The 27,656-nt window shown below is 47.1% G+C and overlaps 5 protein-coding genes across 5 annotated transcripts; 3 read left to right on the plus strand and 2 right to left on the minus strand.

Annotated features, from left to right (window-relative positions):
• Positions 1–17,621: 17,621 nt before the first annotated feature.
• LOC100495494 (histone H1A) lies at positions 17,622–18,474 on the plus strand. Its single transcript, XM_018092763.2, has one exon. It carries the CDS (start codon positions 17,637–17,639, stop codon positions 18,336–18,338), a length of 702 nt encoding a protein of 233 aa, XP_017948252.2. The 5' UTR covers positions 17,622–17,636; the 3' UTR covers positions 18,339–18,474.
• A 938-nt stretch (positions 18,475–19,412) lies between these two features.
• Positions 19,413–19,800, plus strand: LOC100495739 (histone H4). The gene has a single exon (XM_031899371.1). It carries the CDS (start codon positions 19,435–19,437, stop codon positions 19,744–19,746), a length of 312 nt encoding a protein of 103 aa, XP_031755231.1. The 5' UTR covers positions 19,413–19,434; the 3' UTR covers positions 19,747–19,800.
• A 1,350-nt stretch (positions 19,801–21,150) lies between these two features.
• On the minus strand, positions 21,151–21,656 carry LOC100495578 (histone H2B 1.1). The gene has a single exon (XM_002933893.5). The coding sequence runs from the start codon at positions 21,577–21,579 to the stop codon at positions 21,199–21,201; it is 381 nt and encodes a 126-aa protein (XP_002933939.1). The 5' UTR covers positions 21,580–21,656; the 3' UTR covers positions 21,151–21,198.
• Positions 21,657–21,873: 217 nt separating this feature from the next.
• Positions 21,874–22,340, plus strand: LOC101733656 (histone H2A type 1). Its single transcript, XM_004916989.4, has one exon. The coding sequence runs from the start codon at positions 21,895–21,897 to the stop codon at positions 22,285–22,287; it is 393 nt and encodes a 130-aa protein (XP_004917046.2). The 5' UTR covers positions 21,874–21,894; the 3' UTR covers positions 22,288–22,340.
• Positions 22,341–23,151: 811 nt separating this feature from the next.
• On the minus strand, positions 23,152–23,654 carry LOC100495338 (histone H3). The gene has a single exon (XM_002942293.5). The coding sequence runs from the start codon at positions 23,610–23,612 to the stop codon at positions 23,202–23,204; it is 411 nt and encodes a 136-aa protein (XP_002942339.1). The 5' UTR covers positions 23,613–23,654; the 3' UTR covers positions 23,152–23,201.
• Positions 23,655–27,656: the final 4,002 nt, after the last annotated feature.

The following is a 27,656-nucleotide window of genomic DNA, read 5'->3' on the forward strand; positions in this document are numbered from 1 at the left end:
ATTTTAGCACAAGGCTAGGACCATGGGTATGCCCACACCTGCATTTCTTCCCAATAGGTGAAAGTTTGATTACTTTACTTATTGGGGCATCAGGTAAAATCTTCTCCATTACCTGGGAATCATCCCTCTATGTATACACAGAGGTAAAAAATAAAATAAATAAATAACATGACAAAAACAAAAGAAAAATCAAACTGTGAAATCACAAAATGGTGAGGAGGGAGATCCTACCTCCTGTTCAGTAGGACAAAAAATAACAGTGGTGAGGAGGAAGTCACATGGTCTTATAGGTAGGGGCTAATTTTGATTGGCTTTGGTATATAGGTCCTACCTCCTAGCTGTGGGGGCAATACTGCCCATGCGTACTGACATGGAAGGGACGAAGAAGAAATGGAATTTACTATAAGAGGTAAGTGAAATTCTCATTTTCTTCTTCGTCCCTTCCATGTCAGTACGCATGGGATCTACCAAGCCATGCCCCTAAAATATAAGGGGTGGGAATAATAATATCAACAGATGCTAAAACAAATCAAGCATCACAAGAAAAAACGGACAATTCCCGGCTACAAGAATCCTCTCAGGGACCAGAGGGATTTCCACACTACGGTTGCCATAAACATCCAAGCCCGGCACGGGAGGATCCTCTGCCAACAAGAAGAAAATGGTCACAATCATAACTCTGACACTGGGCAGTTCACTGGTGTTACCAGCCCCGCAGCAACCGACCAGTTAACCACAACTCTGATGCATTATCCACTAGAGCTGTCTCTATGCCCCCAATCCTTAGCACTAACCTGGGGCCCTAGAAAAATAATTGTGACACACAAGCCTCTAGCTCCAAAGCATACCGGTATCAGCTTAAATTGGTGTTGACAGCCGTCAAACTCAACAACCCCCAGAGATCAGCCAAAGATAATCCAAGCACAGATCTGAAGCAACGAACAGTGAAAGGGCACACTAGCCATCAAGCCCCCCTATGGCACAAACAAGCTAGGGACTCCAGCCTGTAACAGAGCATGACAGGCTGAAACCCAACTGCCTACCACTCACTGTAGCTACCAACCTTGAGAGGCTACCTAACCAGCAATGTTAGGGCCAGGTTTAGGAACTGTACACGACCTGCAGATGGAAGATAAGCTAACCAGTAAAACATGACTGGATTCAACTGGAAAACATGCATGGAACGACTGGTGCACAGCCAACCCATACTCAATGTACCATCTAGCCACCCTGCATGAAAGTCAGAAGCGCCATATACTATGCATGCTAAACAACCAGTGGACAAACCAACACCCTGCCAGAAAGCAGCGGGGGACATGTCAAGCAAAGCACTGGAGTACACGCCAGCTGCCATCCCTGCATTCAAGAGCCCAGAGTGAAAGACAGCTAACACACAAGCAATAGCAAAAAACTAGCGCTGTGCTTGCAATACATGACTCTGCAACCACTGATGGACTGTTCAGATACTGTAACTGCAAAGAAACCGCTTCCCAAACTAGCCACTGCTAGTAAGGAGTGGAATACAAGGTGAAAAACAAGCACCCACACATGCCAAGAAAGCAGCTAAGGTAGACAGCCACAAGCGCCAAGGCAAACCATGACATGAACCAAAGACCATATCAAAGGCAGCCAACCACATGCCTGCACCAAGGACCACAGCATGACTGGCAACCATATATGCCAAGGACTAAGCCAAGGCCAGCAGCCACCTGCGCCAAGGAGCACACCAAAACTGGCAGCCTCATAAACAATTGCCAGCATCCTATGAGCCTAAGCTCCTAACCAGGGCCAGTCTCCCTGGGAGCCAAAGGACAGAAAACAGGGCAAGTTGGCAAGCAAACCAAGGCTAAAACCGGGGTCAAATGAGCCACAAACCAGGACCAAAGGCCAAAACTGGTCAAACGCCAAGCAAGCCAAAGGCCAGAACTAGAGCCAACAGCCAAGCAAGCCAAAGGCCAGAAACAGAGCCAACAGCCAAGCAAGCCAAAGGCCAGAAACAGAGCCAACAGCCAAGCAAGCCAAAGGCCAAAACCAATGGGCAAGCAAGCCAAAAAGTCAAAACTGGAGCCAATGGCCAAAACCTGAGCCAATGGCCAAGCAAGCTGAAGGCCAAAAACAGAGCCAAAAGGCCAAGCAAGCCAAAGGCCAGAGCCAAGCATGCCAAAGGCCAGAGCCAAGCATGCCAAAGGCCAGAGCCAAGCATGCCAAAGGCCAGAGCCAAGCATGCCAAAGGCCAGAGCCAAGCATGCCAAAGGCCAGAGCCAAGCAAGCCAAAGGCCAGAGCCAAGCAAGCCAAAGGCCAGAGCCAAGCAAGCCAAAGGCCAGAGCCAAGCGGCCAAGCAAGCCAAAGGCCAGAATCAGAGCCAAGTGGCCAAGCAAGCCAAAGGCCAGAACCAGAGCCAAGTGGCCAAGCAAGCCAAAGGCCAGAACCAGAGCCAAGTGGCCAAGCAAGCCAAAGGCCAGAACCAGAGCCAAGCGGCCAAGCAAGCCAAAGGCCAGAACCAGAGCCAAGAAAGCCAAAGACCAGAACCGGGCCAACGGTCACACCAGCCAAAGGCCAAAACCAATGGGTAAGTGAGCCAAAAGGTCAAAACTGGAGCCAATGGCCAAAACCAGAGTCAATGGCCAAGCAAACTAAGGCCCACAACAGAGCCAAAAGGCTGAAACCAGAGCCAAAGGTCTGAACCAATGGACAAGCAAGTCAAAGACTAAACTAATGTCCAAGCGAGCCAAAGGTCAAAACTGGAACCAATGGGCAAGCAAGCCAAAGGCCAGAATCAGATCCCACTGCCGAGCAAGCCAAAGGACAGAACTGGGAAAAACGGCCAAGCAAACCAGAAGACAGAACCAGCAGCCAAGTGAGCTAAAAGCCAGAATGGAAGAAGCAGCCAAGTGAGTCAAGGCCAGAACCAGGGCCAGCGACCAAGCAAAGAAAACTGCCAAACCAAGGACCAGTGGCCACTCAAGCCAACAAGGACCAGCAGGCAAGCAAGCCAGAGTCCAAAACAAGGACCAGCAGGCAAGCCTATAGCAAAAATTCTGCTGCCAGGGGTGAGAGGCAGTAGCAAAGCAAGCCAAAGGCCATAACCCGGAACCACAGCCAAGGGCAACAAAAGCCATAAACAGACCCAACAGCCAAGCAAGCCAAAGACCATAATCTGGGCCAACAGGCACACAAGGCAAAGTCCATGACAAGGACCGGCAGCCAAGCAAGCCAAGGCTATAGCAGAAAGTCTGATGCCAGGGGTCAGAGGCAGTAGACAGATGAGCTTGAGGCCATAAGCAGAAACTGCAGCCAAGTTAGGCAAAGGCCATAGACAGAACCAACGGCCAAGCAAACCAAAAACAATAATCACGGCCAGGGTCAACAGGCACACAGGCAAAGCCCAAAACAAGGAACATCAGTCATGCAAGCCAGAGACATAGCAAAAAACTGGCTAAGAGGGACCAAGAACAGCGGTCACGCTGACCAAAGGCCATAACCAGGACAACGACCAACAGGCACGTAAGCAAAGGTCATAGCACAAGCCGGCAGTCATGCAAAATGACAGTCACAGAGCAATCAAACATTTACTAATGTTGGCTCCTATCATGCTAGCAGACAGAAATATACCTGTAAACACACCAGAAAGAAAAAGGAGTTGTTGAACTACAACTCTGTTCATACCTGGTAGGAAAAAACTGCCTTTTAAGCCAAAGACCCAACCAGGGCCTGCAGAAATAAAATAAGCAGGAAAAGGTACACCACTGCCACAGCAGAAACCCCAGTTAAACCAGGAAGGCCCTGGTGAAATAAGAGCTGCTATACCTGCTGTGTCTGCACAGTAGATTTGACTCACAAGGAATTCTACATATATGAAATAGCAATAACAAGGAGCCCAAGAAGCATACAAGCACCTAACAAGATAACACTGGCTTGTAGGTAAAGGCAAACTCCAGTCAGAACCCTGGAGAAAGACTGGTTAAAAGGTGCAGACTCCCTGTGAGAAAAGGAGATACCATACTGCTACAGCAGTGCAACTCCCAGCCAGTCTGGGCACACCTGGTGTAATAATGAGCTCCTATACCTGCAGAGTCCGCATGGTAGACTCACAAAGAAAAGCGAACAATATGAAACAGCAATAGCAAGGAGGCCTAGAAGCATACAAACACCTTACAGGATAAAATTGGCTTGTAGGCAAAATGCAAACTCCAGTCAGAACCCTGGAGAAAGGCTGGTTATAAGGTGCAGACTCCCTGCGAGAAAAGGAGATACCATACTGCTACAGCAGTGCAACTCCCAGCCAGTCTGGATGTACCCAGTGTAATAATGAGCCCCAATACCTGCAGAGTCTGCATGGCAGACTCGACTCACCAAGAAAGGCTAACAATATGAAACAGCAATAGCAAGGAGGCCTAGAAGCACACAAACACCTTACAGGATATAATTGGCTTGTAGGCAAAATGCAAACTCCAGTCAGAACCCTGGAGAAAGGCTGGTTATAAGGTGCAGACTCCCCGTAAGAAAAGGAGATACCATACTGCTACAGCAGTGCAACTCCTACAACAGTCTTGGAAGCACCTGGTGTAAATGAGCACCCATACCTGCACACATACCTGCACCCATACCTGCTGTGTCTGCACAGAGGACTCAGGCTTACAGTAAAAACACTAAAGATATCAATAGCAAAGTGCCCTAAAGGAGCACTTACACCTTACCAGATAGCAGTGAGTAGTCAGCAGCATGGCAACTCCCACAGGAACCCAGGCAGCCTTCAGCTGAGGGACATAATTAGCTCGTTAGTATGCAGGCCTCTCAGTGCACTGAGCATTTCAAACACACAGTGGAGACTGAAGATTCATACTCACCAGATTCAGGCTTAGTTATCACTAGCCCATATCCATACCCATGGCCCTTTAGTCCGAAATGTCTTCAAAGGCTCAAAACACCATAGGAAAAAGGAGACTCAATTGATCACAGGCAGGAATGTGGAAATACCCACGCCTGTATACTTTCCCACTAGGCAGCTGTTTGCATACTGTGCATACATGGGAATAGAGCAGGGGGGCTATTTTAGCACAAGGCTAGGACCATGGGTATGCCCACACCTGCATTTCTTCCCAATAAGTGAAAGTTTGATTACTTTACTTATTGGGGCATCAGGTAAAATCTTCTCCATTACCTGGGAATCATCCCTCTATGTATACACAGAGGTAAAAAATAAAATAAATAAATAACATGACAAAAACAAAAGAAAAATCAAACTGTGAAATCACAAAATGGTGAGGAGGGAGATCCTACCTCCTGTTCAGTAGGACAAAATTAGAATTTCACTTACCTCTTATCGTAAATTCCATTTCTTCTAGTCCCGACATGTCAGTACGCATGGGCAGTATTGCCCCCACAGCTAGGAGGTAGGACCTATATACCAAAGCCAATCAAAATTAGCCCTTACCTATAAGACCATGTGACTTCCTCCTCACCACTGTTATACATTTGCCAAGCAATACAAGAAGCAAATAATTGGGATGGGAAACCCCGTACTGACATGTCGGGACTAGAAGAAATGGAATTTACGATAAGAGGTAAGTGAAATTCTAATTTTCTTCTTCGTCCCTTCCATGTCAGTACGCATGGGATCTACCAAGCCATGCCCCTAAAATATAAGGGGTGGGAATAATAATATCAACAGATGCTAAAAACAAATCAAGCATCACAAGAAAAAACTGACCAATCCCGGCTACAAGAATCCTCTCAGGGACCAGAGGGATTTCCACACTACGGTTGCCATAAACATCCAAGCCCGGCACGGGAGGATCCTCTGCCAACAAGAAGAAAATGGTCACAATCATAACTCTGACACTGGGCAGTTCACTGGTGTTACCAGCCCCGCAGCAACCGACCAGTTAACCACAACTCTGATGCATTATCCACTAGAGCTGCCTCTATGCCCCCGATCCTTAGCACTAACTTGGAGCCCTAGAAAAATAATTGTGACACACAAGCCTCTAGCTCCAAAGCATACCGGTATCAGCTTAAATTGGTGTTGACAGCCGTCAAACTCAACAACCCCCAGAGATCAGCCAAAGATAATCCAAGCACAGATCTGAAGCAACGAACAGTGAAAGGGCACACTAGCCATCAAGCCCCCCTATGGCACAAACAAGCTAGGGACTCCAGCCTGTAACAGAGCATGACAGGCTGAAACCCAACTTCCTACCACTCACTGTAGCTACCAACCTTGAGAGGCTACCTAACCAGCAATGTTAGGGCCAGGTTTAGGAACTGTACACGACCTGCAGATGGAAGATCAGCTAACCAGAAAACATGACTGGAATCAACTGGAAAACATGCATGGAACGACTGGTGCACAGCCAGCCCATACTCAATGTACCATCTAGCCACCCTGCATGAAAATCAGAAGCGCCATATACTATGCATGCTAAACAACCAGCGGACAAACCAACACCCTGCCAGAAAGCAGCGGTGGACATGTCAAGCAAAGCACTGGAGAACACGCCAGCTGCCATCCCTGCATGCAAGAGCCCAGAGTGAAAGACAGCTAAGACACAAGCAATAGCAAAAAACTAGCGCTGTGCTTGCAATACATGACTCTGCAACCACTGATAGACTGTTCAGGTACTGTAACTGCAAAGAAACCACTCCCCAAACTAGCCACTGCTAGTAAGGAGTGGAATACAAGGTGAAAAACAAGCACCCACACATGCCAAGAAAGCAGCTAAGGTAGACAGCCACAAGCGCCAAGGCACACCATGACGTGAACCAAAGACCATATCAAAGGCAGCCAACCTGCACCAAGGACCACAGCATGACTGGCAACCATATACGCGAAGGACTAAGCCAAGGCCAGCAGCCACCTGCGCCAAGGAGCACACCAAAACTGGCAGCCTCATAAATTGCCAGCATCCTATGAGCCTAAGCTCCTAACCAGGGCCAGTCTCCCTGAGAGCCAAAGGACAGAAAACAGGGCAAGTTGGCAAGCAAACCAAGGCTAAAACCTGGGTCAAATGAGCCACAAACCAGGCCAAAACTGGAGTAAAACGCCAAGCAAGCCAAAGACCAGAACTAGAGCCAACAGCCAAGCAAGCCAAAGGCCAGAAACAGAGCCAACAGCCAAGCAAGCCAAAGGCCAAAACCAATGGGCAAGCAAGCCAAAAAGTCAAAACTGGAGCCAATGGCCAAGCAAGCTGAAGGCCAAAAACAGAGCCAAAAGGCCAATCAAGCCAAAGGCCAGAACCAGAGCCACAGGCCAAGCAAGCCAAAGGCCAGAACCAGAGCCAAGCGGCCAAGCAAGCCAAAGGCCAGAACCAGAGCCAAGCGGCCAAGCAAGCCAAAGGCCAGAACCAGAGCCAAGCGGCCAAGCAAGCCAAAGACCAGAACCAGGCCAATGTTCACACCAGCCAAAGGCCAAAACCAATGGGTAAGTGAGCCAAAAGGTCAAAACTGGAGCCAATGGCCAAAACCAGAGTCAATGGCCAAGCAAACTAAGGCCCAAAACCGAGCCAAAAGGCTGAAACCAGAGCCAAAGGTCTGAACTGGACAAGCAAGTCAAAGACTAAACTAATGTCCAAGCGAGCCAAAGGTCAAAACTGGAACCAATGGGCAAGCAAGCCAAAGGCCAAAATCAGATCCCACTGCCGAGCAAGCCAAAAGGACAGAACTGGGAAAAATGGCCAAGCAAACCAGAAGACAAAACCAGCGGCCAAGTGAGCTAAAAGCCAGAATGGCAGAAGCAGCCAAGTGAGTCAAGGCCAGAACCAGGGCCAGCGACCAAGCAAAGAAAATGGCCAAACCAAGGACCAGTGGCCACCCAAGCCAACAAGGACCAGCAGGCAAGCAAGCCAGAGTCCAAAACAAGGACCAGCAGGCAAGCCTATAGCAAAAATTCTGCTGCCAGGGGTGAGAGGCAGTAGCAAAGCAAGCCAAAGGCCATAACCCGGAACCACAGCCAAGGGCAACAAAAGCCATAAACAAACCCAACAGCCAAGCAAGCCAAAGACCGTCATCTGGGCCAACAGGCACACAAGGCAAAGTCCATGACAAGGACCGGCAGCCAAGCAAGCCAAGGCTATAGCAGAAAGTCTGATGCCAGGGGTCAGAGGCAGTAGACAGATGAGCTCAAGGCCATAAGCAAAACTGCAGCCAAGTTAGGCAAAGGCCATAGACAGAACCAACGGCCAAGCAAACCAAAAACAATAATCACGGCCAGGGTCAACAGGCACACAGGCAAAGCCCAAAACAAGGAACATCAGTCATGCAAGCCAGAGACATAGCAAAAAACTGGCTAAGAGGGACCAAGAACAGCGGTCACGCTGACCAAAGGCCATAACCAGGACAACGACCAACAGGCACGTAAGCAAAGGTCATAGCACAAGCCGGCAGTCATGCAAAATGACAGTCACAGAGCAATCAAACATTTACTAATGTTGGCTCCTATCATGCTAGCAGACAGAAATATACCTGTAAACACACCAGAAAGAAAAAGGAGTTGTTGAACTACAACTCTGTTCATACCTGGTAGGAAAAAACTGCCTTTTAAGCCAAAGACCCAACCAGGGCCTGCAGAAATAAAATAAGCAGGAAAAGGTACAACACTGCCACAGCAGAAACCCCAGTTAAACCAGGAAGCCCCTGATGAAATAAGAGCTGCTATACCTGCTGTGTCTGCACAGTAGATTTGACTCACAAGGAATTCTACATATATGAAATAGCAATAACAAGGAGCCCAAGAAGCATACAAACACCTAACAAGATAACACTGGCTTGTAGGTAAAGGCAAACTCCAGTCAGAACCCTGGAGGAAGACTGGTTATAAGGTGCAGACTCCCTGTGAGAAAAGGAGACACCATACTGCTACAGCAGTGCAACTCCCAGCCAGTCTGGATGTACCCGGTGTAATAATGAGCTCCAATACCTGCAGAGTCTGCATGGTAGACACGACTGACAAAGAAAGGCTAACGATATGAAACAGCAATAGCAAGGAGGCCTAGAAACATACAAACACCTTACAGGATAAAATTGGCTTGTAGGCAAAATGCAAACTCCAGTCAGAACCATGGAGAAAGGTTGGTTATAAGGTGCAGACTCCCTGCGAGAAAAGGAGATACCATACTGCTACAGCAGTGCAACTCCCAGCCAGTCTGGGCACACCTGGTGTAATAATGAGCTCCTATACCTGCAGAGTCCGCATGGTAGACTCACAAAGAAAAGCTAACAATATGAAACCGCAATAGCAAGGAGGCCTAGAAGCATACAAACACCTTACAGGATAAAATTGGCTTGTAGGCAAAATGCAAACTCCAGTCAGAACCATGGAGAAAGGTTGGTTATAAGGTGCAGACTCCCTGCGAGAAAAGGAGATACCATACTGCTACAGCAGTGCAACTCCCAGCCAGTCTGGGCACACCTGGTGTAATAATGAGCTCCTATACCTGCAGAGTCCGCATGGTAGACTCACAAAGAAAAGCTAACAATATGAAACCGCAATAGCAAGGAGGCCTAGAAGCATACAAACACCTTACAGGATAAAATTGGCTTGTAGGCAAAATGCAAACTCCAGTCAGAACCGTGGAGAAAGGTTGGTTATAAGGTTCAGACTCCCTGCGAGAAAAGGAGATACCATACTGCTACAGCAGTGCAACTCCCAGCCAGTCTGGATGTACCCAGTGTAATAATGAGCCCCAATACCTGCAGAGTTTGCATGGCAGATTCGACTCACCAGGAAAGGCTAACCATATGAAACAGCAATAGCAAGGAGGCCTAGAAGCACACAAACACCTTCCAGGATATAATTGGCTTGTAGGCAAAATGCAAACTCCAGTCAGAACCCTGGAGAAAGGCTAGTTATAAGGTGCAGACTCCCCGTAAGAAAAGGAGATACCATACTGCTACAGCAGTGCAACTCCTAGAATAGTCTTGGAAGCACCTGGTGTAACTGAGCACCCATACCTGCACACATACTTGCACCCATACCTGCTGTGTCTGCACAGAGGACTCAGGCTTACAGTAAAAACACTAAAGATATCAATAGCAAAGTGCCCTAAAGAAGCACTTACACCTTACCAGATAGCAGTGAGTAGTCAGCAGCATGGCAACTCCCACAAGAACCCAGACAGCATTCAGCTGAGGGACATAATTAGCTCGTTAGTATGCAGGCTTCTCAGTGCACTGAGCATTTCAAACACACAGTGGAGACTGAAGATTCATACACACCAGATTCAGGCTTAGTTATCACTAGCCCATATCCATACCCATGGCCCTTTAGTCTGATATCAGTCTTCAAAGGCTCAAAACACCATAGGAAAAAGGAGACTCAATTGATCACAGGCAGAAATGTGGAAATACCCACGCCTGTATACTTTCCCACTAAGCACCTGTTCGCATACTATGCATACATGGGAATAGAGCAGGGGGCTATTTTAGCACAAGGCTAGGACCATGGGTATGCCCACACCTGCATTTCTTCCCAATAAGTGAAAGTTTGATTACTTTACTTATTGGGGCATCAGGTAAAATCTTCTCCATTACCTGGGAATCATCCCTCTATGTATACACAGAGGTAAAAAATAAAATAAATAAATAAAATGACAAAAACAAAAGAAAAATCAAACTGTGAAATCCCAAAATGGTGAGGAGGGAGATCCTACCTCCTGTTCAGTAGGACAAAAAATAACAGTGGTGAGGAGGAAGTCACATGGTCTTATAGGTAAGGGCTAATTTTGATTGGCTTTGGTATATAGGTCCTACCTCCTAGCTGTGGGGGCAATACTGCCCATGCGTACTATCTATCTACTTCTACCCTGTCTGAACTAGAAAAAAAGCGAGTTCAAGTGAAAACACTACTCAACTGTAAAACGCAGAAAGCCTACCTTAAAGGAGACATATTGGATAAATGGGAAAAATGCCTATTTTGTAGGCAATTATGAATAATATCCGGTGCTGGTTTCCCTTTGGGCTAAACATAAACCCTATCTGTAACAATGGCCCCTTTATTGGAGCTCCCTATAGATCCTATCACTTCTCTGTCCAGAGTGAAATGGAGAGTGGGCGTGTCCTAACGGTCCCTGCCAGAAGCACAGTAGGAGGGGGAGAGCCAATCACAGCCCTGCACTCACACAAGCACAGACAGGCTTCAGTTCCCTATCAGGTCAGCCTAGCTGCTGATTGGTTCCTATCCTACAATGCAGTGTACGGAGGGCCGCTGGCTCCCCAGCTCATCCAGAGAATTCAGCCAGCAGGAAGTGGAACAGATGGGCGGGGCTAGTGGGGTTTTTGTGGAATTTCTCAATAAATCAGTCAGAAACACAACTTTTTAAGCACAATCCTTCTCTATCTAGAGGAGTATAATTCCCTGGTCCATTCATCATTTATATAGGATATGTCTCCTTTAAATGCAAACAACAGACTTACGAACTAGGGGACAAATGCAACAGGTTTTTTGCAAGAAAATTCAAAAAGTACAAAGTAACACTTTTATTAATGCAATCAAAGATAAAATGCAAGAAATTCACCACTCATCCCCTAACATAGCCAGAAGTTTCCAGGAGTTTTACGAAGAATTATATCATCTTCAACCACAACCAACCTCTCACGCAACGCTAGAAAAAATTAACGAATTTATTACTAAAGCCAACCTAACAAAAATAACGAGCGTAGAAGCAGATCAGTTAGACTCTCCCTTCACCGACCAGGAACTACTGATCACAATAAATTCATTCTCAAACAACAAAAGTCCAGGTCCAGATGGATACGGAGCTTGCTTTTATAAAACTTTCAAACACATACTTTCTACTCTGTTATTAGAATGCCTCAACTCAATCGGGCAAACCTGTAAAATACCACATCAGGCACAAGAAGCCCACATAACCATTATCCCTAAACCTAATAAAGACCCACAACAATGCAGCAGTTACAGACCTATTTCGCTGATAAATGTAGACCTCAAGATATATGCCAAAATGATAGCCAACAGAATGAGAAGACTGATACCCAAATTAAATCACCCAGAACAATGTGGATTTGTACCCAACAGGAAAGGGAAAGATAACAGCCTTAATAGCATTAATACACCATGCAAAATCTAAAATGATACCATCGCTTATTTTAACTACCAACGCAGAAAAGGCATTCGACCCGGTCTCCTGGGACTACCTAAAATCCACCCTGACAGGATTTCGACTCCAAGAGACAATCATTGCAAAAATAATGGCACTGTATGATTCACTGACCGCTAGAGTAAAAACAAATGGAATTCTCTCTCCACAAATAAAAATCCACAATGGCACCAGACAAGGTTGCCCATTTTCGCCGATATTATTTATTTTGGTGATGGAAACCCTCTTAAATACTATCAGACTGAATCAAAACATTTCTGGCCTAATGATAGGAAAAACAGAGCACAAAAAAGCTGCCTTTGCAGACAATCTGCTACTATTTATAACAAGACCTACTGTATCCCTACCAAACTTGATGAAAACCTTTAACGCATTCAGTAATTTTTCTAACTTTAAAATAAACTTCAGCAAATCCAAAGCTTTAAACATAAACCTCCCTCACTCAACGAAACAACAATTATCGTCAAACTTAATCGCAGCCCGAACTAAATTAAAAAGACCATTGTCGTAACAATACAAGCACCTCCTTAGCACCCACTATGATATAAAAAAACTACATCAAACCAGCTGGGAGAAAGAACTAAACATAAAAATACCAACAGAACAATGGAAAAATATCTATAGCTCAATACATAAATCTTTTACAGCATCTAAAACACAAGAATTCACATACAAACTAATCACTCGATGGTACTACACCCCAACCAGACTGAAACAAATGTTCTCCACAGCCCAAGACAGCTGCTGGAGATGCCTCCATCATCAAAGCACTTATAGCCACATCTGGGGGCTGATTTACTAACCCACGAATCCGAATCCGAATTGGAAAAATTCCGATTGAAAAACGAACATTTTGCGTCTTTTTCGTATTTTTTGCGTTTTTTTCGTCGCCGTTACGACTTTTCGTAAATTGTCGTGACTTTTTCGTAATCATTACGACTTGCACAAAAAGTTGCGACTTTTTCGTAGCCGTTACGATATGCTCGTATCTTGTCGCGACTTTTTCATATTGAGCGCTCGTAAACTGCGGGCAAAACTTTCAGACTTAGCATGATTTTGGAAGCCTCCCATAGGACTCAATGGCACTCTGCAGCTCCAACCTGGCCCAAGGAAAGTCTCCCGTAGGACTCAATGGCACTCTGCAGCTCCAACCCGGCCCAAGGAAAGTCTCCCGTAGGACTCAATGGCACTCTGCAGCTCCAATCTGGCCCAAGGAAAGTCTCCCATAGGACTCAATGGCACCCTGCAGCTCCAACCCGGCCCAAGGAAAGTCTCCCATAGGGCTCAATGGCACTCTGCAGCTCCAACCCGGCCCAAGGAAAGTCTCCCATAGGGCTCAATGGCACTCTGCAGCTCCAACCCGGCCCAAGGAAAGTCTCCCATAGGGCTCAATGGCACTCTGCAGCTCCAACCCGGCCCAAGGAAAGTCTCCCATAGGGCTCAATGGCACTCTGCAGCTCCAACCCGGCCCAAGGAAAGTCTCCCATAGGGCTCAATGGCACTCTGCAGCTCCAACCCGGCCCAAGGAAAGTTTCCCTTAGGGCTCAATGGCACTCTGCAGCTCCAACCCGGCCCAAGGAAAGTCTCCCATAGGGCTCAATGGCACTCTGCAGCTCCAACCCGGCCAAGGAAAGTCTCCCATAGGGCTCAATGGCACTCTGCAGCTCCAACCCGGCCCAAGGAAAGTCTCCCATAGGGCTCAATGGCACTCTGCAGCTCCAACCCGGCCCAAGGAAAGTCTCCCATAGGGCTCAATGGCACTCTGCAGCTCCAACCCGGCCCAAGGAAAGTCTCCCATAGGGCTCAATGGCACTCTGCAGCTCCAACCCGGCCCAAGGAAAGTCTCCCATAGGGCTCAATGGCACTCTGCAGCTCCAACCCGGCCCAAGGAAAGTCTCCCATAGGACTCAATGGCACTCTGCAGCTCCAACCTGGCGAAAGGAAAGTCTCCCGTAGGACTCAATGGCACTCTGCAGCTCCAACCCGGCCCAAGGAAAGTCTCCCGTAGGACTCAATGGCACTCTGCAGCTCCAATCTGGCCCAAGGAAAGTCTCCCATAGGACTCAATGGCACCCTGCAGCTCCAACCCGGCCCAAGGAAAGTCTCCCATAGGACTCAATGGCACTCTGCAGCTCCAACCTGGCGAAAGGAAAGTCTCCCGTAGGACTCAATGGCACTCTGCAGCTCCAACCCGGCCCAAGGAAAGTCTCCCGTAGGACTCAATGGCACTCTGCAGCTCCAATCTGGCCCAAGGAAAGTCTCCCATAGGACTCAATGGCACCCTGCAGCTCCAACCCGGCCCAAGGAAAGTCTCCCATAGGGCTCAATGGCACTCTGCAGCTCCAACCCGGCCCAAGGAAAGTCTCCCATAGGGCTCAATGGCACTCTGCAGCTCCAACCCGGCCCAAGGAAAGTCTCCCATAGGGCTCAATGGCACTCTGCAGCTCCAACCCGGCCCAAGGAAAGTCTCCCATAGGGCTCAATGGCACTCTGCAGCTCCAACCCGGCCTAAGGAAAGTCTCCCATAGGGCTCAATGGCACTCTGCAGCTCCAACCCGGCCCAAGGAAAGTTTCCCTTAGGGCTCAATGGCACTCTGCAGCTCCAACCCGGCCCAAGGAAAGTCTCCCATAGGGCTCAATGGCACTCTGCAGCTCCAACCCGGCCCAAGGAAAGTTTCCCTTAGGGCTCAATGGCACTCTGCAGCTCCAACCCGGCCCAAGGAAAGTCTCCCATAGGGCTCAATGGCACTCTGCAGCTCCAACCCGGCCCAAGGAAAGTCTCCCATAGGGCTCAATGGCACTCTGCAGCTCCAACCCGGCCCAAGGAAAGTCTCCCATAGGGCTCAATGGCACTCTGCAGCTCCAACCCGGCCCAAGGAAAGTCTCCCATAGGGCTCAATGGCACTCTGCAGCTCCAACCCGGCCCAAGGAAAGTCTCCCATAGGGCTCAATGGCACTCTGCAGCTCCAACCCGGCCCAAGGAAAGTCTCCCATAGGGCTCAATGGCACTCTGCAGCTCCAACCCGGCCCAAGGAAAGTCTCCCATAGGACTCAATGGCACTCTGCAGCTCCAACCCGGCCCAAGGAAAGTCTCCCATAGGGCTCAATGGCACTCTGCAGCTCCAACCCGGCCCAAGGAAAGTCTCCCATAGGGCTCAATGGCACTCTGCAGCTCCAACCCGGCCCAAGGAAAGTCTCCCATAGGGCTCAATGGCACTCTGCAGCTCCAACCCGGCCCAAGGAAAGTCTCCCATAGGGCTCAATGGCACTCTGCAGCTCCAACCCGGCCCAAGGAAAGTCTTCCATAGGGCTCAATGGCACTCTGCAGCTCCAACCTGGCCTAAGGAAAGTCTCCCATAGGGCTCAATGGCACTCTGCAGCTCCAACCCGGCCCAAGGAAAGTCTCCCATAGGGCTCAATGGCACTCTGCAGCTCCAACCCGGCCCAAGGAAAGTCTCCCATAGGGCTCAATGGCACTCTGCAGCTCCAACCCGGCCCAAGGAAAGTCTCCCATAGGGCTCAATGGCACTCTGCAGCTCCAACCTGGCCCAAGGAAAGTCTCCCATAGGGCTCAATGGCACCCTGCAGCTCCAACCTGGCCCAAGGAAAGTCACCATACTGAAGCTTGAATGAATCTGAATCTTTAATACTCGGCGCGAAAGCTGCAAAAAACTCGCGACTTTTCGCGCAAGTCATAACGCTACGAAAAAGTCACGACATTTTGCGAAACAGTCGTAACGGCGACGAAACTGTCGCAAAATTTTCCGAAAAATCGCAAAATACCGATCATTATGAAAAAAACGCATTCGGACGCATTTGGCCAGTTCGTGCATTAGTAAATGTGCCCCCTGGTATCACTGTGATGCATTAAAAGATTACTGGAAAGAAGTTATTACAATAATTGAAAAGGTCACGCAGGAAAACTTAGCTACCGATTTCTTACCCAAACTAATACTCGTTTACGATTTACAAACCTCAGCTACTATTAAAAACCACCTGCTCCTATTTATGCTGCAAGCTGCAAAAGCCATCATCCCAAAAAATGGAAGGACAAAACTTCACCCACCAAACAGGAATGGATTTCTCTTCTTGAAGAAACGAGACAAATGGAAGAAATAACAGCGATTATACATGGGAAAAGTAAAAAATATTGGGAGATGTGGTCCCCATGGATAAACTTCATCAGACTCCAAAAATAGACAAAAAACATTTTTGTGGATCTTTATACAAATTGAATATTCCCTAGACAGGGAAACCATACAGCTCTCTCTTTAAAAGTAAGCTTTATAATATTATTCAAGATGCGATTTCTATGATATAAAAATCTGTATATCCCCCCATTCCCTTTCTTTTTCTGTCATAAATAAAGATTTTAAAAAAAAAATAAAAGAAACAACAGTTTGTGCCTCTAAGTGATAGACTGGGCCATTCTCTTCCTGGGGGTCACTGACCCCGGCAGCCAAAAACTATTGCTCTGTGAGGCTACAATTTTATTGTTATTGTTACTTTTTATTACTTTAATACCAGCTGGACAAAAGATGAAATAATTAAAAAAATATATATAAATCATAAAAAATGAAGACCAGTTGCAAATTGTCTGGTAGTGTGATGTAGAGAGTCATATTCTAAGTTAACTCAAAGTGGAACAACACCAATAAAAATGGCCAATTTTAAGCAACTTTTCAATTTGTCTTCATTATTGATAATTTTTAAGTTTATAATTATTTGCCACCTTATTCCTACACTTTGCAGATTTTAAAGGGGGGGGGGGGGGGGGGGGGGGGAGTCACTGACCCCAGCAGCTAAAAAAATCTATTGCTGTGAGGCTACAGTTTTATTGCTTTTGTTACTTTTTGTAACTTTCTTTTCTATTCAGGCCCCTCTCCTTTTCATATACCAGTCTCTTATCCAAACCACTCCCTGGTTGGTAAGGTAACTTGGACCCTAGCAACCAAACAGCTACTGAGACTCCAAACTGGAGAACCCCTGAACTGAAAATGAAATAACTGCAAAATAAATGCAAAATATAAAAAAAAATATTTTGCAAAATAGTCATCCTGCAATGACTGTACTACAGCAGGTTCGGGACTGTGCTACTTCTCTGCCAGTGCAACTCCCACGGATTTCTTCTGTAGCCTCCAAACCCCTCACTGTCCCCCTGATATCCCTCCCCATACCCCTCTCTCTCTCAGGGATAAGAGATGGAGGAAATAGATCCCAATGAACAAGGAAAATTAATGTTTTATAAAAACCTCACCCAGACTGACAGGAGTGCGCCTGAGATATCAGGGGCTGTTTGGGGACAATCCGTGTAACCAACATGCAGAAAATCGCTGTCAGAGACAGGGACATTTACCCTGCAAGTGACTGTATAATCCCCGGGATATTTATGGAAGTAGATATTATTAATAACTTTGCTTTTTGAGAAGCTGGAAACACAGAATAAAAGCTCCCTAATGCTGAACACGGAAAGTAAACGGTGGGTGTGGCTAAATTGTGTCCAATTAGAAAGCGGTATCAGAATGCAACTGAGCCAATCAGCAGACAGCAAAGATTCTATAAAAAGAGAACAGAAAAGCGCGGCTGATATATTTCGGTTTTCTGAAGAGAACGATAGAAGATTTGCAATGGCTGAAGCAGCTGAGACGGCGCCTGCTCCTCCCCCGGCTGAACCCGCAGCCAAGAAGAAGAAACAGAGCAAGAAAGCAGCGGGGGCCACTAAATCCAAGAAGCCATCTGGGCCCAGTGTGTCCGAACTGATAGTCAAAGCCGTATCCGCTTCCAAGGAGCGCAGCGGGGTGTCCCTGGCAGCTCTGAAGAAGGCTCTGGCTGCAGGAGGTTACGATGTGGAGAAGAATAACAGCCGCCTCAAGCTGGCTCTCAAGGGCTTGGTCAGTAAGGAGACCCTTGTCCAAGTGAAAGGGAGCGGAGCCTCCGGGTCCTTCAAGCTCAACAAGAAGCAGCTGCAGAGTAAGGAGAAGGCGGCACCGGCAGCAGCCAAAGCCAAGAAACCGGCAGCAAAGAAGGCAGCCAAGTCCCCGAAGAAGCCCAAGAAGGTGTCCGCAGCCGCCAAGAGCCCAAAGAAGGTGGCGAAGAAAGCAGCAAAGGCCGCCAAGAGCCCAAAGAAGGTGGCGAAGAAAGCAGCAAAGGCAGCGAAGAGCCCCATAAAGCCTAAAGCTGCCAAAGCCAAGAAAGTGGCCAAGAGCCCCGCAAAAAGAGCGTGAAGCCCAAAGCTGCCAAAAGCCCCGCAAAGGCCAAAGCAGCCAAACCCAAAGTGGCTAAAGCAAAGAAAGCCGCCCCTAAGAAGAAATAAGCTGGCTCACTGGCCAACTGCCCCAAAGGCTCTTTTAAGAGCCACCACATCCCCCTGAAAGGGCTTGTAATATAGTGGGGTCTCCTGCTTCTACCGTGGCTTTTAATAAGCAATAAAAACTATTAACCTCGCACCGGCCCAACATTCGTTCAGTTATCGCCAACTAATATCCCTGGCCAGTAAGTAACTGCAAAGTTTCCCAAATACACTAATAGTTTTGTGTTCCCCTCCCTTTAGTGCTGCCGGACTGCTCTCCGTCACTTAAACCTGCCCAAACCATTCCTCCCCTCCCCCTCCCCCTCCCCCTCCCCCTCCCCCTCCCCCTGGTTCTGTCCAAGATAGAAATTCTCAGATAGGAATTTAGCCCCTGTTCCCTGTAACGTAAATGCAACAGTAGGAAAGTGACATTGTTGCGAGTTGTATCCAGCAATGTGTGTAACGGAGCGAATGTCCCAGTGTAACAATGTAAGTGCTACTTTGTCAGCTCAAAGCTCCAACTCATTAGAAAAGTAACAAATAGGGGAAAGACAAGGCAGAGTAACAAACAGCTCAGCTGAGAGGCTCAGAGAGGAACATGCCCTCTAATAATAGGCTGGAACTGAGTCTCTCACCGGAGTTGTTGCTCTGCCTTGTGTTGCGCCTATTATTAAAGAGCATGTATGTAGCCTATAAGCAACAGGCTGATCTGTAAAATATTCTTTTGCAAAGGGAACTGCACTAATTCATTTCAGGACAGAATACAGAGAACAAAACAATAATCTAAACCCTGTTACTGATCTATATACGGATTGCCGCGATACTTTTGGCGGCTCAGGGAAACAGAAGGTTCACTTCTTACTGCTAATGAGTAGGGCGGGTCCACTTTTAGCCAATTGTTTCCCCTTGAAAGCAAAAGAAAGGGGCGGGGCTGATATTGCAGTTCCCTGTCAGGTAAGCTCAGTCTCTGTAAGAGAGAAGACGAGAGGCGGAGAACCACTTATCTTCCAGTTTTGTGACAAGACAATAACATGTCTGGCAGAGGCAAGGGCGGTAAGGGCCTGGGGAAAGGAGGCGCCAAGCGCCACAGGAAGGTGCTGCGGGATAACATCCAGGGGATCACCAAGCCCGCCATCCGCCGCCTGGCACGCAGAGGGGGAGTCAAGCGCATCTCCGGCCTCATTTATGAGGAGACTCGGGGGGTGCTGAAAGTTTTCCTGGAGAACGTTATCCGGGACGCTGTCACCTACACCGAGCACGCCAAGAGGAAGACTGTTACCGCTATGGATGTGGTGTATGCTCTCAAGCGCCAGGGCCGCACTCTCTACGGATTCGGGGGTTAAACCCTCTTATTCCCTCACAGCATCATTTCCCAAAGGCCCTTTTAAGGGCCCCCACTATTTCAGGAAAAGGCTGTGATTGTATATCATCTGTTGTTGGGAATTAATCTCTCCCTATAAACTGACTTTTTAGTTACAATGTTGTGTTGGGGAGATGGGGAACGAAAATTAGGTGTTTTAACCAAGTCGTGCTAAAGAGATGGTTCAAATATATTTAAATAAATGCTTAGAGGCTGTCAGAGCACCATCATTTTCATACTGTATTGTGCTGTAAAAACGGCCAGACAGTTTGGCGGGCTTTTTGAATAAGCCAATGGCTCCTCAGTATGGAGAATCAGTTCACCAATCGGAGAGCAGTCGAAGCACAAATGTTTGAGCTCTTCCACAGAATTAGGGGATTGGGGAAACGCGTTAGTTTGTTTCTACTGGAAAACTGGATCAATTATGTGAGTTTCCTCCTTCAAATTAACTTTAGAGCCCAAAGTGATCTGATAGTGAGGGGGGGGGGGACTGTAGGAAGAGAAGTGGCAGCGCGTCCCGGTACCAACCGGATCGGTACAAACACTATTCAGCCTGTCAGTATCACGGATATATTCTATGGCACAATCCTAATACATGGACACGTTATGGCGGGCTTTATGAATTGACCAATGACTGCGCTAGAAAACGTTCGGCCACAGCTATTCATAGCAGAACTGCTGAGAAACTGACAGATTTGTGAAATATCTCCGCCTCTTGGAGATTATGTAGTTATAGAAATTATTCATTGCTGGTTTGAAAAATAATTTTTACAGGAGATTAGGGGTCGGGGAGAGGGTTTCGGTGCGAGTTGAACCCTGTGATGTTTGCGGGAATGTTACAATGAGACACAATCGCTAGAATATATTACTAAGAATTCATTTAGAAAGAAAGAAATCACCGGACAGGGGGAATCTATACACTGTGCCTTTCTGTAGCCATATAAATGAATATAATGGCGGGACCAGTTTGGCGCCTCCGAGCGAGTTCAGAGAACAAAGCAATGTTGCAGCTGCAGGCAGAGCCCCTCCCCCACATGTGGCCATTTGCTGCCTCAGCTTCATTATAACGAGTCTAAACTTCTAGCTGCGCTATTTATCTGTGAGAGGGGATTGTGCGCTAAGTATTTTGGAAGTGATCCCAACGTATGTGAATATGATATATAAATTAGGCGATTCTTTCCAGTGATATGAGCGTTACTGTATTTTGCTCCCTAATAGCTCTATGGTTTTCTTTTTCAGCTGAAAGACACAATCAAAGCTCATATATAAATATAAGAATTAGGGATTTTTTTTTTTACTGAACCAGTTTATCAAATAAACTAAGACTAAACTAGAAATGTACAGCAGGATAGTTGTGAGTCTGTGCAGCCCTTGTACAGAGGAGGTGGGGGCTCTGAAAAGAGCCTTTGTGTTGTTGCGGGGCAGGGAATGGGGATTACTTGGCGCTGGTGTATTTAGTCACAGCCTTTGTCCCCTCGGACACAGCGTGCTTGGCCAGCTCCCCAGGCAGCAGCAGGCGGACCGCGGTCTGGATCTCCCGGGAGGTGATGGTGGAGCGCTTGTTGTAATGAGCCAGGCGGGAGGCTTCCCCTGCGATGCGCTCGAACACATCGTTAACAAAGGAGTTCATGATGCTCATGGCCTTGGAAGAGATGCCGGTATCAGGGTGCACCTGCTTCAGCACTTTGTACACGTAGATGGCGTAACTCTCCTTCCTGCTCTTCCTGCGCTTCTTCCCATCTTTCTTCTGCGTTTTACTCACCGCTTTCTTAGAGCCTTTCTTTGGCGCTGGGGCGGATTTGGCGGGTTCGGGCATTTTCCCTCAGATACACGGTCAGTCTGCAAACAAACTATAAAGCCTCCTCCTGCTGCAGCTTCTTATATACCCTGCCCGTGTAACTATGGCTGGAGAGTGACACTGATTTCTATTGGCTGGTTCTACTGCATGACGTGTAACCGCCTCATCTCTCCCCGTTACATTCATACGATTGGTGACTCCTAAAGCTTGTGTTTCATTGGTTGAAATTCAGCCTAGCCAATCAGAGAAGAGAAGCACTCCCACAGATGCCTATAAAAGCAAAAGTGCACGTTACATTGTATGGAGTTATTTTGTGTAACACGAAGCGGAATCATGTCAGGAAGAGGCAAACAAGGCGGGAAGACCCGGGCAAAGGCCAAGACTCGCTCATCTCGGGCTGGGCTGCAGTTCCCAGTCGGCCGTGTTCACCGGCTGCTGAGGAAAGGCAATTATGCTGAGCGGGTGGGAGCCGGAGCTCCAGTCTATCTTGCCGCAGTGCTGGAGTATCTGACCGCTGAGATCCTGGAGTTGGCCGGGAACGCTGCCCGGGATAACAAGAAGACCCGTATCATCCCCAGGCACCTGCAGCTCGCTGTGCGCAACGATGAGGAGCTGAACAAACTGCTCGGAGGGGTGACTATCGCTCAGGGCGGTGTCCTGCCCAACATCCAGTCCGTGCTGCTCCCTAAGAAAACCGAGAGCACCAAAGCGGCCAAGAGCAAGTGAGCCCAGGAATGAGAGTGCCCTGACCCCAACCCAAAGGCTCTTTTCAGAGCCCCCCACTCTGTCTAAACAGCGCTGTATAACCTGATGATACTCTAGTGCAAAATGAAACCGTACATGTTTGATATGGGGACCTTACTGTGAAATTCAGTTTGTAGGCAGACATTGTGCCGTTATTAATAGTTGCTAACGAAAAAAATGATATATAGCTCAAGCACTATTTTTAGTACTTCAAAGCTAAATAAGAGCAAGTGTGCAGTACTGTAACTATTAGGCGAGCGCTTAAACACACGGGCAAAACAGCGCTGCTAGATTTTTTTACGCCAAATACAATTAATTCCACTTCATTTACCTTTATCCCAAACAGCGCATTGGGGTAAACTAATGCTACTGGAAAAGTCGATCGACCAACACCATAAAACGCAGGGAACCTGTCCCTATATATTGGGTTTCTGTATTTTAATTTGCCTGGAACACGGAAAAGCAGTGGCCTTTGTTTCAAGAAATCCGAGCAGCAAAAGGGCCAGTAGCACCGATAATCTAAATGTATCTTATATATACAGTTCCTGGCATGAGTTCAAATCAGTGTTTTTTGGGACTTTTTCTAATCAAACCCAGATGCCCAGATTTTACTACAATAGGTTAAAAGTGAGCAGCAAAAGGGACAAGCCCTGCAGAAAATATAGTGATAGACTAACCGGTACAATTACATTGCAACAAAGACGATTGTCCTGTATAAACGCAAGTGCTGTGTAATAGACACAATATAATACAAATATATGTAATTCTGCTGGTTACAGTCTATCAATGTATCGTTTTGTAACAAAAGCCGAAATAGAAGTGAAAAGCTCATTCCCAGAAAGTGTCGGTGGCTCTGAAAAGAGCCTTTGTGCCCAGTGAGTAAAACCCCCTCGGATCTAAGCCCTCTCCCCTCGGATCCTGCGGGCCAGCTGGATATCCTTGGGCATGATGGTGACCCTCTTGGCGTGGATGGCGCACAGGTTGGTGTCCTCAAAGAGCCCCACCAGATAAGCCTCGCTGGCCTCCTGCAGAGCCATAACGGCTGAGCTCTGGAACCTCAGATCGGTCTTGAAGTCCTGGGCGATCTCCCGGACCAGACGCTGGAAAGGCAGTTTGCGGATCAGCAACTCAGTGGATTTCTGGTAGCGGCGGATTTCCCGGAGAGCCACAGTCCCTGGGCGGTAACGATGGGGTTTCTTGACTCCGCCAGTGGCCGGGGCGCTCTTCCTGGCTGCCTTGGTGGCCAACTGCTTGCGGGGAGCCTTCCCGCCTGTGGATTTGCGGGCGGTCTGTTTAGTACGGGCCATTGCAACAACGTAGAAGCACTAAAACGTTATGGTGTCTGGGGGCTGCCAAACATCCTATTTATAGCCAGCGCCTCCCTGTGATTGGCTCGACGCAAACACGCCCTTTTACTTCTACATTTCTATTGGCTGCTCAGGCCGAATGTATTTTTAAAAATGCCCGCCAAAAGTCTGTCCGATATTATTACTTAAATAATAATGACGATTATGTTTATAAATTACTTACTTTGCTTTTTTCAAACCATATTACAATAAAATATATTTAACAGATGTTTCTCATTCCCTTCGGATGCGCTGACTGACTCTGAATCCCGGAAACGTCTGCTGCGAGGTCAATTATATCAACCGCATGGGGGCAGCAAAGAGCTCTAAACGGGAATCAAACCGCTTCTTGTACAATGACTGTGTTTTATGTGGGTGGGTAGGGAGGGAGAGAATGTGGCGGGAAAGAGGTTTTGGAAAGAGGTGTTCAGATTTTCTATTAAGCCTTTTGTTTATCAGGCACTATGTTTCTTATTTTCTCATTTAACAAATTATAAATTTACTGTCTGGGTATTTTTGTTTTAATTGTTGTCATTAAAAACAAAATTGTGTGACCACCAAAAAAAGAAAGACCAACACAAACAGTAGCTAAGGGTATCTTTAGGGTTTGGTTTCCAAAACTGTGTGACCCCCATAAAACTTTCTTTCTGTAGGTTTCCTATTTTTATTATGCCAAGATGTTGTTTGAAAGACTGACACTATCAGTATTGGGCAGTGCAATTAACCTTGCCAATTAATACTTATTCTGTTAGTACTGACATTAGCGTTTGTATAGCGCTGTGTAGTTGTATGGGATCCATAGATTCTCCTGCAACTTTAGCCCATAAGGTAAATAACTCTCTAGCAGAGTGAGCTGTGATCTGGAAAGGTGGCATCGCTCTCTCATTATGAGCATGTGTGTGCCCCAACATGGCTGCCTCCCGGTGTGGGTAGCCCAGCGCTGGCAGGGGCGGTTGAAAATTCTTTTTCCCCCTATATGGAGTGCAGGCTCAATTATATATTATATATATTATAAAATAAGGGCGATAGGAGCCCTTTAAGACCTTTACTCCTTCCTGCAAAACTGATGAACAGATTTCCATCTCTGAAGACTTTGGTGCCATCCAGATAGATTCTCTGTATTCATCCTGCATCCATCAGAGGAAGCTGACTGTCCCTCTTGTGCCTCCTCATTAACATAAGGAAATATCATTTTCCTGGGCTCCTTAGAAGACAAGATTGTTGATTCACTAAAGTGCGTTAATTATTATCGCATGCTTTTTTGCGTTAAAATAGACGCGACAATTAGTGCACGATTCCCTACAGTATTACCGCGTGGGTTAATTTGCACGCCGAAATAACACTTACGAATGATTCACAAACACTTAGATGCGAAAATTAACCCCTACTTGGGGCAGGCGGTAATTATAGAAAAGTACAGTTAATGAGCTTTTGGCAACACAATATGGATTTTGCAGTGGGATTTATTCAAGTCTGTGTTGGCCCCAGAGTGATGCAGCCGCCAGTTTGCAGGGAAATGGTCATGTCAGGACCTGCCTGTACTGGAACTCTGGACTGTAAGTTAGGCAGGTTCTGCATTACCTCACTGAGCCACTGGAGACCTTGGGCATCCAGCCCCAAACATTCTGTTAACAGGTGGTTGCAATCAGACAATTAACAGGCTTTATAAGCCTGTCACAAGCAACCCCTGGTTGCTTGATCATTGAGCCCTTTTGTTATCCAGTGCCCGACTCCTGCCCGACTCCGTTCACCTTACCCTGTTCTACAACTCCTGTCCCTGACCTCTGTTGGATCTCCTGGTATTGACCGCGGCCTGATTATTGGACTTTCCCTGCCTTCAGCCTGCCCCTGACCACTGCCTGTTATTCCAGACCCTCCTTCTTTGCTGCCAGTCCAGACCCCCTGCCTGCTTTCCGGATTTGTTTTGTCTTCTGCCTGCCTCTGACCACTGGCCCATTGTAAGGACGTCCCTATTTCTTATCGCTCATTCTCATTGCTCACTTAATAAATCATGTTTCAGCAACATAACTTGTTTCCTGCCTACCAACAAGCGCAGTACCCCCTGTACCCATATTACATGGCATATAAGCTCCTAACTGCCAGCCACCCACCTGTGGCTGCTCCTGACAGAATGATCAAGCCACATAAAAAGGAGCCTGCTGGTAACAACTCTGTGGTTCAAAGTAACATAGTAACATAGTAACATAGTAAGTTGGGTTGAAAAAAGACATACGTCCATCAAGTTCAACCATAATGCCTATATATAACCTGCCTAACTGCTAGTTGATCCAGAGGAAGGCAAAAAACCCCATCTGAAGCCTCTCTAATTTGCCACAGAGGGGAAAAAATTCCTTCCTGACTCCAAGATGGCAATCGGACCAGTCCCTGGATCAACTTGTACTAAGAGCTATCTCCCATAACCGTGTATTCCCTCACTTGTACTGAGAGCTATCTCCCCTACCCCTGTATTCCCTCACTTGTACTGAGAGCTATCCCCCCTACCCCTGTATTCCCTCACTTGTACTGAGAGCTATCTCCCCTACCCCTGTATTCCCTCACTTGTACTGAGAGCTATCCCCCCTACCCCTGTATTCCCTCACTTGTACTGAGAGCTATCTCCCCTACCCCTGTATTCCCTCACTTGTACTGAGAGCTATCCCCCCTACCCCTGTATTCCCTCACTTGTACTGAGAGCTATCTCCCATACCCCTGTATTCCCTCACTAGTACTGAGAGCTATCTCCCCTACCCCTGTATTCCCTCACTTGTACTGAGAGCTATCTCCCCTACCCCTGTATTCCCTCACTTGTACAAAGAACTATCTCCCATAACCCTGTATTCCCTCACTTGCTAAGAATCCATCCAGCCCCTTCTTAAAGTTATATAATGTATCAGCCAGCACGACTGATTCGGGGAGGGAATTCCAGAACTTCACAGCTCTCACTGTAAAAAATCCTTTCCGAATGTTTAAATGGAACCTCCCTTCTTCTAAACGGAGTGGGTGCCCTTGTGTCCGTTGGAAGGACCTACTGGTAAATAAAGCATTAGAAAGGTTATTATATGATCCTTTTATATATTTATACATGTCACCTCTTAAGCGCCTCTTCTCCAGTGTAAACAGACCCAACTTGGCCAGTCTTTCTACATAACTGAGACTTTCCATACCCTTTACCAGCTTAGTTGCCCTTTAATGAAAAGTAGAATTCTATGGAAGCCATTTCTTCTACTGTTGTACAACTGGCTGAATGCAGCCTCCCAGCATAGATTTTTAGTCCCCCAACTATGGAAAATATCAACAGAAGTCCAAGTACCACAATATTATTTTATATATTCTGAGACCTTCACTCCTCCCCTCCCACCTGATTGTGGGATTGTGGGTATTGTTCTTGGACCACAACTCAATAAGCTTGGAGAGCATTGTTTTACTCCATAGAATTAACTTCACCCAACATATGAAATCAGACTGGAGTGGGGGCACATTTGTATCTTACTGGAGTGTTCCCAGTCTCACTTGGTAACAACTCTTCCAATAATATAATATACTTTCATTTGATACTTAAAATTGCCAGTATAAAGTCAGCTCTGTGGGGCAATAATGTGTCCAGTCGTGTGATATATACATAGATATCTTTTATTAGTGCTGATAGTGTAACTAATGACACAATACAATGCAGGCAGTGGGACTTGTGTGAATGCTGCAATGACTGTACTACAGCAGGTTCGGGACTGTGCTACTTCTCTGCCAGTGCAACCCCCACGGATTTCTTCTGTAGCCTCCAAACCCCTCACTGTCCCCCTGATATCCCTCCCCATACCCCTCTCTCTCTCAGGGATAAGAGATGGAGGAAATAGATCCCAATGAACAAGGAAAATTGAAGGTTTATAAAAACCTCACCCAGACTGACAGGAGTGCGCCTGAGATATCAGGGGCTGTTTGGGGACAATCCGTGTAACCAACATGCAGAAAATCGCTGTCAGAGACAGGGACATTTACCCTGCAAGTGAC

This window comes from Xenopus tropicalis, chromosome 3 (assembly GCF_000004195.4).
Source record: "Xenopus tropicalis strain Nigerian chromosome 3, UCB_Xtro_10.0, whole genome shotgun sequence".
In the NCBI taxonomy this organism is placed as follows: domain Eukaryota; kingdom Metazoa; phylum Chordata; class Amphibia; order Anura; family Pipidae; genus Xenopus; species Xenopus tropicalis.